This window comes from Lithobates pipiens, unplaced genomic scaffold (assembly GCF_037356315.1).
Source record: "Lithobates pipiens isolate NorthernLeopardFrog02 unplaced genomic scaffold, aLitPip1_a1.2 Scaffold_23, whole genome shotgun sequence".
NCBI lineage: Eukaryota > Metazoa > Chordata > Amphibia > Anura > Ranidae > Lithobates > Lithobates pipiens.
In genome coordinates, this window is record NW_027507785.1 from 292,481,455 (window position 1) to 292,501,336 (window position 19,882).

The 19,882-nt window shown below is 42.2% G+C and overlaps 1 protein-coding gene across 1 annotated transcript in view; it reads left to right on the forward strand.

The window, feature by feature from the left end:
• LOC143926533 (atrial natriuretic peptide receptor 2-like) overlaps positions 1-19,882 on the forward strand; it is an 89,865-nt gene that overhangs the window by 48,174 nt on the left and 21,809 nt on the right. The window contains exons 13-14 of the mRNA XM_077450336.1: positions 5,452-5,571; positions 11,348-11,441. Of these exons, the coding sequence (XP_077306462.1) occupies positions 5,452-5,571; positions 11,348-11,441 (214 nt within the window). The remainder of the gene's footprint in view (positions 1-5,451; positions 5,572-11,347; positions 11,442-19,882) is intronic.

A 19,882-nucleotide genomic window follows, 5' to 3' on the forward strand; every position in this document is an offset into this window, starting at 1 on the left:
TTTTGATGTACAGTGACAGTTTTGGTTGCTATGGGCAATCTCCAGTTTCCAGGCATAAAGAACAGTTTTTATTATATAAAACTGCATGCAGAGCACTGGGCAGACCACTAGGGACAACGGGGATGTGAAATATTTACATACAGCAATGTAATCTGTAAGATTACATTATACTGTATGTTTACTGTTTGTTTCACTTTTTGAATTTGGCGCCGATCTCCGTGCCCGTGCGTCGCAACGCTCGCAGGGCACGGAGATCGGCGGTGTAATGCATCGAGCGAGACACGGCTCGCTCGTACAGCGGGGAGATAACGCTGGATCCGAAGGAGAAGGTAAGTAAACCTCCTCCTGGATCCAGCGATGCGATCCCGAGTCTGACTCGGGGATACCGCTCTTGGTATAAAAAATCCACCCCGAGTCAGACTCGGGAATACCGTCAGGGGGGTTAAACCCAAACACATATTAATTACACAGGTTCTGAGGCTGATTAAGGTGGTAATGAAAATCACTTGTTGCCTTATCTGAATTAAATTAGCCTTCAGAACCTGTGTAATTCATATGTGTTCGGGTTTAAAAGGATGAGGTGGCAACTCCATCGCGCCTGCATATGTAAATGATGTTCAAACCATGTGAGGTATCACTGTGAACGTTAGAGCGAGAGAAATAATTCTAGCCCAAGACCTCCTCTGTAACTCTAAACATGTAAAAAAAAACGTTAAAACAGCGCCTATGGAGATTTTTAAGTACCGAAGTTTGGCGGAATACCACTAGTGTGCACAATTTTAAAGCGTGTCATGACATCTATTTACTCAGCGTAACATTATCTTTCACATTATACAAAAAAATTGGGCTAACTTTAGTGTTTTGTTTTTTTAATTCATGACAGTGTCTTTTTTCCCCACAAAATTGCGTTTGAAAAATTGCTGCGCAAATACCATGTGACATAAAAAGTTGGCTGCCATTTTATTCCTTAGGGCCTCTGCTAAAAAAATATATAATGTTTGGGAGTAATTTTCTAGCCAAAAAAATATGATTTTTACATGTAGGAGACGAGCGCTGGAATTTGCACGGTATGGAAGTGGTTAAGCTACAAAGGTAGCTGGCCAGAGCTATATATTTGCTGCAACTACAATGTCTTGCTTCTCTGCGAAGCAAGAATTATACCCCTCGTTGCCTATGGTGGGCAGTACTGCTCGCCAAACACAACCTATTTAAATTAATGGGGCTATGCTGCAACCACCTTGTAACCATGTGCAATGCACAAAGTGGCAGTGCATTGGTGTGGGCTTTAAGGGGTTAAAACTGGCAGTGATGCGGCATCATATTGCCTTCCCACCGCCTGTCAAAAACCCTCTGAAAAGCGAACCCTTGTGGATCAGACTTCGGAGGGCATGCAACACTTCCGGATGCCTCCAGGCCACTGTTTTCTCGTTTGACCCCTATGAGACTAGAGGATTCAGGATTCTTCAAGAATAAAGCTGGCTGTAGACAATTCGAATCTGGGCCTGTTCAGTAGGAACTGGCTGAGATTCGAACCATTTATGGGCAGGCTGAATGTACCCAAGGAGATCGATCAATTGACCAACTTGGGTACAACCAGCCCGCTAAATTTTACATACAATAATTGCTAGCGGCTGGTCTTCTCCTGCTGGGGATGGCTTCCTCATCCCTCTTCCGCCGCCCGGCCAAGAGAATACAATGGCTCCTCAGGAGGGATTTCCCTATCAGCACTGTCTGTGTTGATGGGGGAATTGATCGAATTTCTGTCCTACAACCCGTGGAAATTTGCTCCATGTATGGCCTGCTTAGGTACATATGGTGTTATAGACTTGCTCGCTAAGGGGGCATAACCATGGCACCCCGCACTCACAATGTAATGATGCATTATCAGCGCCGCGCTGTGCATCATTAAGTGCTACACACTACCTGGACGTGACCGCCCTGAAGATGTGAGAAAAGGGGAAGTAAAAAGAAAAACTACAAAATACAATGAGTAGTGTCATCCGGAGGAGAGCACTAAGGGCGGCAGGGTTGAGCCTTCAAGTTTAGCTTTAAAGCAGTAGTAAACCCAACACCAATATGTATTATATTGTAGCTTACCAATCATTAGATGTGGTGGCTGCATTCGTTTTCTTTTTTTGGGGCTTTTTCCCCCCTCTGTTTTATAATCAAACAGGTTTTTTATTTTTTTTCCTTTTGGGATAAAGGTTTTACATAAATAAAGCTGATCATTGTAAGCACCCCTGTGAGTGATAAATGGTTTTGCTCAACCCTTTAAATGCTACATCTGCTGGACAGCTTTCTCTGCCAAAAAGCAACAGACTTACTGGCTGGATCACCAGGTTAAAATAAAAGAACAAAAGCCTAAAAAAAGAAAAGGAACGCAGCCATCACATTTAAGAATTGGTAAGCTGCAATATAATAAATGTTCGCTTTTGGGTTTAATACCACTTTAAATATCATCAGCAACAGATTACAAATAATTTACTGGCGGAATTACATAGGATGTTGGCGCTCCTGTCACCTCCTCCTCAAGGGATCCGATCTCTTCCTCCCTAAGGGGCCCTAATGACATTTTAAACTCCCCGATGACTCAGTATTCATAGGAGCCCCAAGATGTCCTTGCATGGCATGTTTAAATTTCAATAGTATTACATGGAGTATATTATAAACTGCATGGAATGACTCACTAAGCATATATTTACTAGAATCTGGTGAAGAAAATGCCTGAATATACAAAATATGTGTGTCAGAGCAGACGTCTAATTTTTCTGTTTATTTCCATAACCTTCATTTAAATAAAGTTCACCCCCACAAAGGGGACCCTGATATGTCACAAGCAGATGTTGTTATGACGTTATAAAAGGCAGATCGAACGTCTACAGAGAAAGTGAGAACAGAATCCATAGCAACTTCTATTCATCCACCAAATAACTGGTATTATTACAAAAAAGGTTAGAAACAATTCCCTGTGGGTTTTTTTTAGCAGCAATTTGAGAGACATAGAAGTTCATAAAATGTGAAGCTTTTATTGACAACAGATGATGAAATATTTATACATCATAGAGAAGTAGAAATGGTTAAAATATGAGCTCTGGTATATGCAACAATAATGCAAATATTAATGAAAAATACTATCTTTCACATGAATTTATCTATGTTTAAATAAGTAATTTTTTACAATAGGTTCACGTTTTCATAGTTCAAAGAACCATTTGGTGTATGGAAATAACCCAATGCATTTCAACATAGAACAAATAGTGGTCTTCTTCAGGTGGTTCTCCTATTTCTGTTGATACAGCAAATGGATAATTTTCAATATTAAATAACATTATAGTACCAAGCTGATTTTGTAAGCCCTTGTACACACGGTCGGACATTCCGACAACAAAATCCGTCGGATTTTGTCCAACGGATTTTGTCTGAAACTTGTGTTGCATACACACGGTCGGACAAAGTTGTCGGACAATCCGATCGTACGTAACGTGATGACGTTATTTCGTTACGACGGGACTACGTTCAGGCTAGTAGCCAATAGCTTTGGTCTAGGAATTTGATCTGAGCATGCGTGGCACTTTGTCCGATCGGAATTCTCTACACACAATCGGACAAAGTCCGATCGGATCATGTTGTCGGAAAGTTTAAGCCCTTGTACACACGGTTGGACATTCCGACGGAAAATGTCCGATTGGACCGTGTTGTCTGATAATCCAACTGTGTGTGGGCTCCATCGGACTGTTTCCGTCAGAATATCCAACGGACAAAGTTTTAGAGCTGGGCTATAAAAATTTTCGACAACATGATCCGATCGGACTTTGTCCGATTGTGTGTAGAGAATTCCGATTGGACAAAGTGCCACGCATGCTTAGATCAAATTCCTAGACCAAAGCTATTGGCTACTAGCCTGAACGTAGTCCCGTCGTAACGAAATAACGTCGTCATGTTCTGCACGATCGGATTTTCCGACAACTTTGTCCGACCGTGTGTATGCAACACAAGTTTCGGACAAAATCCGACCTATATTGTTGTCGGAATGTCCGATCGTGTGTACAAGGGCTTATAGCCCAGCTCTAAAACTTTGTCCGTTGGATATTCTGATGGAAACAGTCCGATGGAGCCCACACACAGTCGGATTATCCGACAACACGGTCCGATCGGACATTTTCCATCGGTATGTCCGACCGTGTGTACAAGGGCTAAGAGTTTATTCCTGTTTTGTATACTTACTATAAAACAATAAAAACAATTGAAAGTGAAAACTGATGATTAATGTTTGATTCAACAAAAAAAATTAACATGGACAGCAATCGAGTAAGACAAAAATGTCATGGCCGAGTGATGAGCAACAGATAGTGATAGTTTTGAGTGACAAAAGTTGATTGATTGTGGCAGAAAAAAAGCACAATTATACAGGGTCAATCTATGGCATTTTTTGTGCCACTTTTTTAACATGGCATTTTTCCTGCCACTTGCCTTGCCTAGTCAATATCCGATTTGATTGTTTCGGCAAATCTAACATTGATCATTTGATTTATTGCACCGTGCATAGCTACCATTATTCTCAATATTGGCCCAATTATGCAACCGGTCCCCAACAGCACCTCTAGGCTTTGGATCAAGGAAATTAGCAAAAAGTTTTAAACCAGAGTTTAGAAATTCAGGGAACTCCAGACACTGTATAGGATAGCCTTTCTCAACCTTTTGAACAGAGAGGAACCCTTAAAATAGCTTAATAGTCTCAGGAAACCCCTGCTAAAAATTACTGTATCTACAACTCATGATACATTAGTGGGATGGTCAGTGGGAAGAATGTTCCTTATACGTGTGGTCATAGGGAAGCACTACCTCCTTACAAATAGCTAAAAAGATCAATGGTGTCAGAGGGAACTTATCTAAGAGGCAGAAATTGCCCATTGCTCAAAGAACCCCTAGCAACCTCGAGGAACCCTAGTATTCCATGGGACCCTGGTTGAGAAACCCTGGTATAGGGTAACTGGCCTTGCAAGCACCACACCTGCAGGGTCCTGCCATGTGGTGCCAGTGAAAGTTAAGGTAAGTTTATCTCAGCTTAGATTCTCTTTAACCTTATCCTAACCATAACTTGAGTCCAATTACTACACGAAACCTGAAGCCCCAACCTTACCGATAAATCTAGCCCTTAAAGGATAACTTCACATTTAGTCTTTTGCAGCCTCCCCATCCCCGGCAGTGTAATCACATAGTAAAATATGCTCCAGAGTAAAACTCTACTCCGGAGATCTTCTCTGAACTGCACTTCCTGGAGCCAGTGTAGTGGATTCCTGGGAATTCAGAGTTACATTTTTAAAGAGTTCACCTGCCCAATTGATAACAACAAATACACAAAGTTCAGAGTGGTGAGAAGTTTCTGAAAAACTTTTTTAAAACGGTTGCATAATGTCACTTTTATTCCTATTCTTTCTGTCTTTTCTGAAGCTGATAAGGAGATGCTGGGCACACAATGCTATGATGAGACCTTCGTTTGAGCAAATTAAGAAAAGTTTAGAAAAAATGAATCCTCACCGCGTCAGCCCAGTGGATATGATGATGAATCTGGTAAGGAAACCTTTCAGAATTGAATGATATCTATTGCCAATTCTTTTGTTTTTTGAGGGGGGGATTGACCCTATTTGTCCTGGTGATGGTCACTAGAACAGAAGGTGATGGGATATCCAAAATTTTACAGTTGTTAGTCAAACGAAGGTAAGATTTTCCAATAGGGAAGCCTGTTCCATCAGCTATTTAAGATATAAATTCCCTTTACTCTGGAGAGATTTTCTCTCAAATCAATGTGTGTCCCTGAGACAAGAAGTAAGCAGATATCCCCCCCAATGGAACAGGCAACAAAAATGAAATAAACATTTTGTACATAAGTTATTAGCCCTTGTACACACGGTCGGACATTCCGACAACAAAATCTGTCGTATTTTGTCCGAAACTTGTGTTGCATACACACGGTAGGACAAAGTTGTCGGAAAATCCGATCGTACGTACCGTGATGACGTTATTTCGTTACGATGGGACTACATTCAGGCTAGTAGCCAATAGCTTTGGTGTAGGAATTTGATCTGAGCATGCGTTGCACTTTGTCCGATCGGAATTCTCTACACACAATCGGACAAAGTCCGATCGGAACATGTGGTCGGAAAGTTTTATAGCCCAGCTCTAAAACTTTGTCTGTCGGATATTCTGACGGAAACAGTCCGATGGAGCCCACACACAGTCGGATTATCCGACAACACGGTCCGACATTTTCCGCCGGAATGTCGGACTGTGTGTACAAGGGCTAAAAGATGCAAATTTTCGGGATAACATGGATCCTTCTTTGACCTTTGGTTCTGAAGGTCTAACCCAGCCTTTCTCAACCTTTTAAACACAGAGGAACCCTTGAAACAACTTTCCAGTCTCAGGGAACTCATGCTAATAATTACTGTATCTACAACTCAAGATACATGGTCAGTCAGTGGAAAGAATGCTCCATACACTTGTAGTCATTGGGATAATATATTCCTTTAGCTTAGCATTAGCTTATCTGAGAGGCAGAAATTGCTCACTGTTCAAGGAACCTCTAGCAACCTCTGGAGCATACACACGGGCGGACTGTTCGCCCAACTAAGTTCGTCAGACAATCCGACAAACAGTCCGTTCAAAATTTGCATGAACGGACTTGACCACACACGATGAGCAGACAGTCCGCTGAAAGCGTGCGCGATGACGTGAACGGCATGTACGACGGGACGAGAAATTCGACGTCCAATACACTGCAATGCAACCTTCGCCGTGTAAATCCTTTCTGAGCATGCGCCAAACTTAGTCTGTCGAACTAGCCTACACACGAGCGGACTGTCCGCTGAAACCAAGTTTGGACGGACTGTCTTACGGAAATTTCGTAAGACTTTGTTCGTCAGACTGTCCGCTGAAACAGACCGCTGAAGCCCACACACGAGCGGATTGTCCACTGAAACACTGTTCAGCGGACTAAGTTGGGCGAACAGTCCGCCCGTGTGTACGCGGCCTTAGTGGTTGAAAAACTCAGGTATACCTCTAGCTAGTATGCTAGATCTAAATAGGTTTATCTGTTAGTGTAGAAAAATTTGGCATGGCTGATGTCTCAGGGGTTGGATGACTCATCAGGTAGCTCTCTCTGATACTTCCCCCTGGTCTGGAAGTTGGTAGAAACTTCCAGAGCTAGATGGTGGGAGTAAGGAGGGGCTGTCATGCAAATTTTGAGGTCCTCGGCCAATCCCCAGCAAATGGGCCGGCAGGGGATATATGCACCTCATAAATAGACAGGAGTCATGCCACCAAGGGAAGTTGGGGGGAAGATGAAGATGGAGTGCTCAGGAGGCTGACGGTGGTCCTTGAGGGTGACTTTGGGCCGGGAGCTTGGGTGCTGAAAGATTCCCCCTAAAACGTACAAAGGAAGCCCTTCCTGGAGGCACAGGAGCAAGGAGAGGACAGCAAAAGCAGGTCAGCACATCTGGGAGATCTCCTGAGAGTCAGCTGGATGGGCTGGTGAGTGTCAGTCTGGAGGACTGGAGAATGAAGTTAGCCTGGAGGGCTGGTGAAAAGGGCAGCTGCAGACAGATGGGTTGGCAGTGCCTGAAGAGTTGGTGCTGGGAGCAGTGCCCACAGAGAGGAAGTACTGGGAAAGTGTGAGCTGTGTCACCCCATCTGTTCTTCAAGTATAGTGTCTGTAAGTCACTGTATGTAATGAGCCTTTGCTACAAAAATACTACAGGGTGACAAAGCTGAGTTGTGTGAATCAAGCGTGTGCTTGAGGAAGAGGAGGAGCCGTGTATATAGACTATGAAGGCGAATTGGTATCCCATAATCTCCCATCCTTATACAAGTTATTAACCCCTCAATAAAAAAATGTAAAAAAACACAAAGTCACAGACTGTTCTCTGACTCTGAATGCCTATGGAAATTTGGTGTGCCTGGCTGTGCAGGGTGGGAGATCCCATTTACTTGCAGTTCCTTAGGGGGTGCACTACATATGGGGAGAGGGCAGGGAGCCCAGTGAACATAAGTTTGCTGATTTTCTCTAGTTGGTATAAGCCCAGACATGACAAGCTCTGATCGGATGACTTACCAGCCTCTGTGGCAGGAGAAGTAGCTAAAAGAGCATGATCTGTACCCATTAAGCTACAAAGGAATGCAGAGGTTCCATTAGGGGCCTAATAGATCCCTGTTATCTCTATGAAAACATGTCACTTGATCTATGCTATCACATAGGTGGCAAAAAAAGAAAATTAATGTTTAAAAATGAAATTTTTATAAATTTAAAGAACAAGAAAAGGGAGAAGCTCCCCGTGCCAATGTACACAAACACACACATATGAAAACAACAATTGCACCACGCATATTCGGTATTGCTATGCATGCTGGAGTGAGAGCAAAAGTTTTAGAATATGCAATTTTGAGGCTTAACATATATAGTACCTGTTTATTCAAGGCAACCCCAACTTTTGTATTTTACTAAAAAATGTGCCTATTAAAGTGCCTTGAAAAAGTATTTATACCCCTTGAAATTTTCCACATCTTGTCATGTTACAACCAAAAACATAAATGTATTTTATTGGAAATTTATGTGATAGATCAACACAAAGTGGCGCATAATTGTGAAGTGGAAGGAAAATGACAAATGGTTTTCAGAATTTTTTACAAATACAGTAAATATGTGAAAAGTGTGGTGTGCATTTGTATTCAGCCCCCCTCAGTCAATACTTTGTACAACCACCTTTCGCTGCAATTACAGCTGCAAGTCTTTTTAGGGATGTCTCTACCAGAGAGTGACTTTTTTGCAAAATAGCTCAAGCTCTGTCATATTGGATGGAGAGCATCCAATATGATTTAAGTCTGGACTTTGACTGGGCCATTCTAACACATGAATATGCTTTGATCTAAACCATTCCATTGTAGCTCTGGCTGTATGTTTATGGTCGTTGTCCTGCTGGAAAGTAAACCTCCTTCCCAGTCTCATGTCTTTTGCAGACTCTAACAGGCTTTCTTCTAAGATTGCCCTATATTTGGCTCCATCCATCTTCCCATCAACTCCAACCAGCTTCCCTGTCCCTGCTGAAGAAAAGCATCCCTACAACATAATGTGGCCACCACCATGTTTCACAGTGGGATGGTGTGTTCAGGGTGATGTGCAGTGTTAGTTTTTCATCACACATAGCGTTTTGCTTTTAGGCCAAAAAGTTCAATTTTAGTCTCATCTGAGCAGAGCACCGCCTTCCACGTGTTTGCTGTGTCGTCCAAATGTCTTCTTATGGCTTTCTTTCAAAAATGGGTTTCTTCTTTTCACTCTTCCATAAAGGTCAGATTTGTGGAGTACACAACTAATAGTGGTCCTGTGGACAGATTCTCCCACCTACGCTGTGGATCTCTGCAGCTCCTCCAGAGTTATCATGGACCTCTTGGCTGCTTCTCTGATTAATGTTCTCCTTGCCCGGCCTGTCAGTTTAGGTGGACGGCCATGTCTTGGTAGGTTTGCAGTTGTGCCATACTCTTTCCATTTTCCGATGATGGATTGAAAAGTGATCCATGAGATTTTCTAAGCTTGGAATATTTTTTTATAACCTAACCCTGCTTTAAACATCTCTAAAACGTTATCGCTGACCTGTCTGATGTGTTTCTTGGCCTTCATGATGCTGTTTGTTCACTAAAGTTCTCAAACCCCTGAGGGCTTCACAGAACAGCTGTGTTTATAGTGAAATTAAATTACACAAAGGTGGCTTTTATTTACAAATAAGTGACTTCTGAAGGCAATTGATTCCACTAGATTTTAGTTAGGGGTATCAGAGTAAGGCTCGGTTCACACAGGGGGCGACACGACTTGCCGTGCCGCGACCTGCCGCGACCTCAGCGGTGACTTGCAAATGACTTCTGTATAGAAGTCAATGCAAGTCGCCCGAGGTCGCCCAAAAGTAGTACAGGAACCTTTTTTCTAAGTCGGAGCGACTCGAGTCGCTCCTCTTAGAACGGTTCCGTAGTACAGAACGGGGGTGACTTGTCAGGTCGCGGCACGGCAAGTCGTGTCGCCTCGTGTCGCCCCCTGTGTGAACTGAGCCTAAAGGGGGCTGAATACAAATGCATGCCACACTTTTCAAATATTTATGTGTAAAAAAAAAATTGAAAACCATTCATCATTTTCCTTCCACTTTGCAATTATGTGCCCCTTTGTGTTGGTCTATCACATATAATCCCAATAAAATACATTTAGGTTTTTGGTAATAACATGACAAAATGTGGAAAATTTCAAGGGGTATGAAAACCTTTTCAGGCACTGTATATTGTGTTTGTGTGCATTTTTTACTGAAAAAATTAGTTTAACAAAAAAATGGCGATGCAAAATTATTCTACAGGGTCTTTGCTTTCAGAAATGATGCAATGTTTTGCTGATGTTAAGCTGAACTCTGAGATAAGCATTTTTTTTGTAAATGCAAGAGTCATGTTTATTCTTGGTGTGCTTTATTTCTTCCAGATCTGTGCAGTAAACCAGTGTGGAACTTTACTTCTGTGTAGAGGCTTTCTTGTAATAAAGACCAGTCGCTGCTGCTCTCTCTGCTTGTGCAGGGTGACTGGTCTTGTTTCCGCCCCCTCCTGTAGTTTTCTGTAGGCAGCCTGTAGTGGGTGGGGCCTGCTGGGTCCCTCCCACAGCTCTGCACAGGCTCTGTACAGCACACTGATGACGTCACTGCTACTTTTACAAAGTAATGCAAAGGCACTTGATGTACAAAGTGAATTTATATCTTTTATAGTTATTGAGCACTATAAAGTTACTAAATAAAACAGTTTGTGCCCAGAGTTCAGCTTAAAGTGGTTGTAAAGGCAGAAGGTTTCTTATCATAATGCATTCAATGCATTAAGATAAAAAACCTTCTGTGTGCAGCAGCCGTCCTCAACCCCCCCTAATACTTATCTGAGCCCCATCTCGATCCAGAGATGTTGCACAAAAGACTCTACTGTATGGGACTCTCCCTTCTGATTGGCTGAGACAGCAGCGGGGCATCATTGGCTCCCGCTGCTGTCAATCAAACTCAGTGAGTCAATGAGGAGAGAGAAGGAGCTCTGTGTCAAGTATACTATGTTTGTTTGTTTTTTACATAAAAAACAAGACTTTACAATCACTTTAAGTAATCTCTAGGCCCAATATGTGCATTTTTAACATGTGTGCAGAGGGAAAAAAAAGGATCTGGCAGCAAAAGGGTTACATATAATAGAAGAACTGAAAGAAAACAAAATATAAAACAACAACATTTGATTGATGTTGGGTTATGGTTGTTGTGTGGTTAACTAACAATTATCTGTATTACAATGGTAGATGGAAAAGTACAGCAAACACTTGGAAGCCATTGTTGCCGAGAGGACACAAGATCTCCTACAAGAGAAACAAAAAACTGACCGTCTCCTTTACAGTAAGTAAATCTGAATTCTGATTGGCCTCAAACAAGCAATTGATATTTTCCTAATGGATACTGTAAATCGTGTAAATATAAAACATCCATCAAGTTTATAGGTCAGATTCCAATTGCTTTAAGTAATACAAACACACTATTTAAAGAGATTGTAAAGCTTCAGATTTTTTTAAAATTAGAATAATAAAGATGTCATACTTACCTGCTCTGTGCAATGGTTTTGCACAGAGCAGCCCCAATCCTCTACTTCTGGGTTCCCCTGCCAGCGCTCCTGGCTCCTCCTCTTCGTTGAGTGCTCACCACAGAAAGCTGCTTTCTACGGGGGCACTTGTGCAGGAACAATCCCATGCCACCCTGTCTGTGCCTATAGACACAGGCAGTACAGCTAGGCACCGCCCCCCCCCCCCCACTCCCTCATCACAGAATTGAGAGCCAATATTTTTCCATTGCTAACAGTTTGCCCAATGAGGAGGAAGAGAGCAGAGACGCTGCTGTTCCCATGCACAATGCTGGATCAAGATTGGGCTCAGGTAAGTACAAGGCAAGGCTGGGGAGATCATCTGTCACTGAAGATTTTCGACCTTAATGCATAGAATACATTAGCGTAAATAACCTTAAGGCTTTAGTACCACTCTAAACCCCCGTACACACGGTCGGACATTCCGACCACAAAATCCGTTGGATTTTTTCCGACGGATTTTGTCCGAAACTGGTGTTGCATACACACGGTCAGACAAAGTTGGCGGAAAATCCGATCGTTCGGAACATGATTACATTCGTTCGTTACGACGGGACTACGTTCAGGCTAGTAGCCAATAGCTTTGGTCTCGTAATTTGATTTAAGCATGTGTGGCACTTTGTCCGATCGGAATTCTCTACAAACGATCGGACAAGGTCCGATCAGATTTTGTTGTGGGAAAATCTGAGATCCTGCTCTCAAATTTTTTCCATCGGAATTTCCAATATAGAGCCCACAAACAATCAGATTTTCCGACAATATTATCCAATCGGACCTTTTCCATCTGAATTTCTGACTGTGTGTACAGGGCATAAGAAGATCCCTTCCAAGCACTCTTTTTTTTTTGTCTTAGATTATCACATTACATAATTCTATTGCTAATTCTGAGAAAGCGTTTATGAGTCCATGGGGCGTTTTATGACAGATGGAGTTTTTAGCCTTATGTATTAAAACATGTAAGTCTCTTTTTTCAGAGTTTGTTTTATCTATGATTGTAAACATCTATCAGTTTATTTGCGGCAAAATTGGTTTTCCAACTCCTATCATTGGGACTCATTCAAATTTGATGGCCAAATTCAAAATACAGCTGCCCTGTGCTTTGAGCAGAAGTAAAGTCTGCAATACTTACCTTTCCGGCACCGATATCTTTTACTGGCTTCTCCTGGGTGCCGCGCTGTCACTGCCTTCATTGGCCAACATGGGATGACATCACTCCTTCGCATATGCAGGAGTGCAATCATCCCGTCACACAAGATGGTTGTAAACTGAGCTGTGCATGCACCAGCAATTTAAAAGGGCACAAAGCCCAAAAATGGATGGGTATGTGATCCCAATACATCCAAATTGGTTCATCCTCTCAAAAGAGAGTGCCTGCATAGAAAAGTGAACTTCTGTTTTTTGTTTTGTTTTTTACATTCCCTTGCACAATTGTATATTCAGTTTCACTGCACTCACTAGGCTAAGTGAACATTCTACAATAACATAATACAACACTAGGTGGCATCAACATACAATGAGAACAGTCCTCCTTCTGGACGCTTTGGATGTCTATAAACTTCATATTGAGAGAAATGTCATGCGTGCAACTGTATGGTGGCCATACACACTTCAATAAATGATTGATTCCTTTTCTGATCAATCTTTTCCAATAGGAATAATCAAGCTATAGTCAACAACCCATTTGGTCAATATACCACACGGGAGAAGGGGATTTACTTCAAATTTACTTAAAGCGGGAGTCCGCCGGGACTCCGCGTTTTTTTTTTTCTTTAAAAGCCAGCAGCTACAAATACTGCAGCTGCTAACTTTTAAAATAGTGACACTTACCTGTCCAGCGCGCCCGCGATGTCAGCACCCGAAGCCGATTTCTCGATCGTCTCTCGGGTGCTGCTGCCGCCATCTTGGGTATGGGAATCAGGAAGTGGAGCCTTTCGGATTCATTTTCCGGTTCCCTACTGCGCATGCGCGAGTCGCGCTGCGCAATAAGGACGGTCCCCGCTGCCTCTGGGATCTGTGTGTTTCCTAGCAGGCAGCGGGGGACTTTCGGAAAGGGGCGTAATCTACGCCCCTTTCCGGAGAGAGCTATCCCGGAAGTGGGTGCAGATACCTGTACTGTACAGGTACCTGCACCCCCCTGAAAGGTGCCAATTGTGGCGCCGGAGGGGGGGGGGGTTCCGATGAGCGGAAGGTCCACTTTAGGGTGGACCTCCGCTTTAATATATAACTGTAACTTACAACTAAAAATGATTGATCATATCTCTGTTTCCAACATGTAATTGCATAATCTGACTGATCATAATAAGATCATATTCATGTACAAAGCATCACAGTGCTATCGATTGATGCAAAACAATTGATAATATTCTGGGCGATCAACTCAGTTTGATCAAATTCAAATAAAATGATATCTAACTCAATCTGGGAAAGGGAAATAATAATTATTTGATGGTTTGCAGATTCGATAGTTTTGATTAAATTACACAACCACTGGATAAAAAAATTATGGCCACCATAAGAAAACAGCCATTGCTGTTTTATAAAGAATTGGCAAAAATTGGGAAAGCTCACTATCATAGACTACGAAACACAAATAAAGGTTTAAAAAAAAAAAATTGCAAAAACAAATACCCTTCAAGGTTATAGGATAGTTAAACAATGTTACATTGAATATATTATATATAAAAAGATGAAACAAAAAATTAAATTCACAATAAATTACAATCTAAAATCAAATCTTCATTATTTATTTATTTATTACGGGTACTTACAGATTCTCACAAGAGTGAGTACACCCCTCACAATTCTGTAAATATTTTATTATATCTTTTCATGTGACAACACTGAAGAAATTACACTTTGCTACAGCTTGTATAACAGTGTAAATTTGCTGTCCCCTTTAAAATAACTCAACACACAGCCATTACCGCTGTCTAAACCGCTGGCAACAAAAGTGAGTACACTCCTAAGTGAAAATGTCCAAATTGGACCCAATATGTCAATATTTTATGTGGCCACCTTTATTTTCCAGCACTGCCATAAAGCTTTTGGACACGGAGTTCACCAGAACTTCACAGGTTGCCACTGGAGTCCTCTTCCCCTCCTCCATGATGACATCACAGATCTGGTGGATGTTAGAGACTTTGCGCTCCTCCTTCCGTTTGAGGATGCCCCACAGATGATCAATATGATTTAGGTCTAGAGAAATGCTTGGTCAGTAGATCACCTTTATCCTCAGCTTCTTTAGCAAGGCAGTGGTCATCTTGGTGGTGTGTTTGGGGTTGTTATAATGTTGGAATACTTCCCTGCGGTCCAGTCTCCGAAGGGAGGGCATCAGGCTCAGCTTCAGTTCCCTGGTTCCCTCAATGAACTGTAGCTCTCCAGTGTCGGCAGCACTCATGCAGCCCCAAATCATGACACTCCCACCACCATGCTTGACTGTATGCAAGACACACTAATCTTTGTACTCCTCCCCTGTTTGCTACCACACACGCTTGACACCATCTGAACCAAATAATTTTATCTTGGTCTCATCAGGCCACATGACATGAACACAGTAATCCATGTCCCTAATCTGCTTCTCTTCAGCAAACTGTTTACGGGCTTTCAGTGCATCATCTTTTAAAAGAGGCTTCCTTCTGGGATGACAGCCACGCAGACCAATTTGATGCAGTGTGCAGCATATGGTCTGAGCACTGATAGGCTGACCCCCCCCCACCCTCCCCCCTTCAACCTCTTCAGCAATGCTGGCAGCACTCATATGTCTATTTCCCAAAGACAACCTCTGGATATGACGCGGAGCATGTGCACTCAGCTTCTTTGGTTGACCATGGCGAGGCCTGTTCTGAGTAGAACCTGTCCTGTTGTATGGTCTTGGCCACTGTGCAGAAAGCTCAGTTTCAGGGTCTTGGCAATCTTCTTATAGCCTAGGCCATCTTTATGTAGAGCAACAATTCTTTTATTCAGATCCTCCTTTTTTTGCCATGAGATGTCATGTTGAACTTCCAGTGACCTGTATGAGACCTTGTAACACTAATGAGTCACATGACACCGGGGAGGGAAAATGGCTAATTGGGCCCAATTTGGACATTTTCACTTAGGGGTGTACTCACTTTTGTTGCCAGTCATTTAGACATTATTGGCTGTGTGTTGAGTTATTTTCAGGGGACAGTAAATTTACACTGTTATACAAGCTGTACACTCACTACTTTACATTGTAGCAAAGTGTCATTTCTTCGGTGTTGTCCCATGAAAAGATATAATAAAATATTTAAGAAAATGACACTAATCTCTGGTAAAAGAAAATTTATATTCAAGTATGTATTTATAACTCAGAAGAGTCCCTTTTTTTGCTATCAGCCTCCTCCAAATCTCCAAATGTATTTTTTGCTGATGTGATCTGACTTTCTGTTAGAGGGTGGTTACATTTTTTCTCCATGGTCCCACTGTATGTACGAATGTAGCCACTCTCTCTTGCTCACTCCTCAACTGGATTATGGACTATGGGATTTGTGATGTGCATAGAGCAGTGCACATGATTGCAACCAATCTGCATTGCTCATTCCAAAGAAACAGAAGCGAACAGGAAAGGGAGAGATTCTGGAGCTCATGGAAATACAGTTTCATAAAAAAGAGTACAGGGCCATTAATTATGGGTTATTTTTGGAGAATAAGAAAATTATTTAGTATCACTTGAAAGCTGGACTCCGGAAAAAATTCAAAACTTCTTTTGCAGTGGGGCTCCCCCCGCACTGCAAGGCCTCATGCACACTGGGCAGAAAAATTGCTTCTTATACAGCGAGGAGACGTGAGCTGCCAGAGAGGTGAGTATAAATCCTTTTCTATTGGAAGGAACTTTAAACTCCAGTTTTTAAGAACCAGCAACAGGTTCACTATTATAACAACTTTATAACTATATAGATATTGTATATGTGGGGGATTTACTAAAACTGGAGCACGCATAATCTGGCGAAGCTCTGCATGGTAGCCAAACAGCTTCTAACTTCAGCTTGTTCAATTAAGCTTTTTCAATAAAATCTGGAAGCTGATTGGTTTTTATGCAGAGCTTCACCAGATTTTGAACGTACTGTTTTTAGTAAATCAGCCCCATAGTGACAGTTCTGAGCCCTGCCACTGAGGAAAAAGAGGTAAATGGCATGCAAGGTTCTCAGATTGACACTCCAGAATGGCTGTTAGTGGAGAAAATTGGTCTTTTGGTTTTCTCCGGGTTTTGTAATTCCCAGATTGGGTTCTGGAGTCCATAGACTTCAAAGAGTTTTGGGAGGGAAGAAGCCTTTAAACCTGTGTCCAAATTCTACCAGAGTTCAGCATGCTGTGTGTGCAGGTGTGCAGACTCTTTGTAGTCAAGGGCCTCACAGTAGTTCAGGGCTGCCCCAGGGAGACAGGAGACTCCTGTCCAGAGGCCAGAGACGAGGGCCAGTGCAGCAGGGAGCAGCTGGCACATGTATGTACAGTGGATGAAGCTACTTTGAATGCTATATGAAGTTGAAACCCCCTTCATGGGAATCCTGATGTAAGGAACTTTACTTTATTTTTAAATAAAAATGGGCTAAAAAGGCCTAAACCATGTTTTCTGGTTGAAAGTGAACCCATTGGTAAGCACTGTTCTTGAGTTCTTGAGTAAAATCCCCATCCATATCAATATCAATTATATATATATATATATATATATATATATATATATATATATATATATATATATATATATATATATATATATATATATATATATATATATATATATATTCACTGTATACTGTATCACATCATGAGCTTTCACCGGGCTCTGTTTTGCCATAACATAAACCGAAATGGTGTATAACTTGGCCAATTGACTCTGGCTGTATTGCACTGCACAATGAAGCAGATGTCCTCATTCAAGTTTCCAAGGACACTATGAAAAGCCCTCACTTGAGATTCTGAATACGGTTTTGCGAGTGAATGGCCAGCATTATCCTACATAATAACATGCTGAATATAGATAATCTGTCAATTCTATAAGGGAGCATATTTCACACACATGGAAGTCAATGTCTAATAAGTGCATTCAGTTTGTGTTCTCTTCTTTTCGTGTCTTCTTTTATACTTTGTAATTATTAATTTATTTAAATTGATTTTTTTTAGTGCAAATGTTGTCTTAGATTGAAAAGGTCTGTTTATAGGTTCACTCCATTCAGAATTAAAGCAGAGTTCCACCCAAAAGTGGAACTTCCACTTTAAGCACTCCTCACCCCCTTACATGCCACATTTGCTATGTCATTTTTTTGGGGGGTGGGGAGTGGGTGTATTGTGTATGTGCGAAGCGCACTGTGCTCTATGAATGGGCTGGCTGCGGGGGAAGGAGGAGGGGGCCGAATTTGGCAAACGAAACCAGAAGTGGGAGCGGGTACCAGTCAAAACCAGGTACCTACTCGCCCCCAAAAAATTGCAAATGTGGCAGCGGGGGGGGGGGGGGGGCAGTCAGACAAGCAGAGCTTCCCCTTTTCGGTGGAACTCTGCTTTAACTAGGATTTAAAGGCATCTGGTGAATTTACAGTATATATTTTAAAGTACAGTATATATTTTACAGCAAGAAATCTGAGGCATGTGCTCTCATGCCTAGTGTGGTTACTTTGAAATAGGAGAGCTGGGGGACTGGCAGGATCACTGGGTATTTCACACAAAGAAAGAAATATAGAAAGAACAGGATACATATTCATATAAGTACATCGTACAACAGGAACAAATCAGGAATATGAACACAAAAATACCTTTTTCATTATTTCTAGGGGGTAGAGAAAGAGGCAGTAGTAGTGTATTCCCTTTTCCAGCAGGCTCCTGTGATGTCTTCTTCTACCTGAAGTGCTCGCTTTTGAGCAGGCCTTAAAGTGATTGTAAAGCCTTGTTTTTTCCCTATAAAAATAACAAACATGTAATACTTACCTACTCTGTTGCAGTGGATTTGCATAGAGCAGCCTGGATCCTCCTCTTCTTGGGTCCCTCTTCTGTGATCCTCCCCCACCCCCTTCTGTTCAGTGCCCCCACAGCAAGAAGCTTGCTATGGGGGCACCCGAACCGAGTCACAGCTCCCTGTGTCCATTTTGACATGGAGCCCTGTTCTGGCCCCACCCCCTCTCTCCCCTGATTGGCTAGCTGACTTTGTCTGCTGTGGGAGACAATGGTACTGCTGCTGTGTCTCAGCCAATCAGGAAGGAGAATGCCAGACGACTGAGACATTCGTGGACATTGCTAGACAGTGAGGGACCTCAGGTAAGTGTTAGAGGGGCAGAGGGGGGTTGTTGCACATAGAAGGCTTTTTATTTGAATGCATAGGATGCATTAAGTCAAAAAAAACTTTGCCTTTACAACCCCTTTAGGCATCTTCACATACAGTTCAGACTGTTAACCCTGAATTGTATGTGGGTGGGCCAGCGTGCCATGAGCAGTTTATTGAGGAGGTTGCAGTGCCTCGGTTGAACAGGTATAGGTAGTATGCTGAAGTGCAGAATAAAATTTAAAATTGGCATTGGGTTGGCCAACTACAAGTGTATTTATTTGTTCCAGCTTGGAGTTCAGCTTTAATTTGTGAATCTTTTTAAATGAAATCTGTTTTCTAATAGCACCTCTCAACTTTTCCGCACAATACCAGGTATGCTTCCTAAACCGGTTGCTGATGATCTCCGCCAAGGCCTTACTTGTCAAGCTCAGAGCTATTCTAATGCAACTGTTTATTTCAGGCAGGTTCTGTGCATGCCTGTGGTTGTAGCATGTGTGTGCTTGCTTGCGTCTGTTCTTTTGTAGTACAGTGCTTTTCATGTGTAAATTCACTTTTACATTTTCAAAGGTCAAATACCATAACTGTCATCTTTAAATTGGGTCCAGAGAACTTGAACACTGGAAGCTGTGCCCAAAAAATGCAGATAAAGGGATTGGCCACCAGTATTGCCTGTGATCTCCTAGTAGCTGATCAATGTTGACTGACCATGCAATGCGTTAATGTATAGAGGTGGCTATCTTGGTAGAAGCAGGGCTTTGCAGCCTCATGTCATTGCTGTTCTCTGATGACTGGAGATCTGATAAATGGTGGGGTAATGTTCAAGAAACAGCAGGAGAGGTTCTCAATGCACGGGTCCACATGATGAATAAAGCAGGTGCAGGGAGATGCATGCAGTGTAGAAGACAGCAAAGAGAACAGTGAACAGCACAG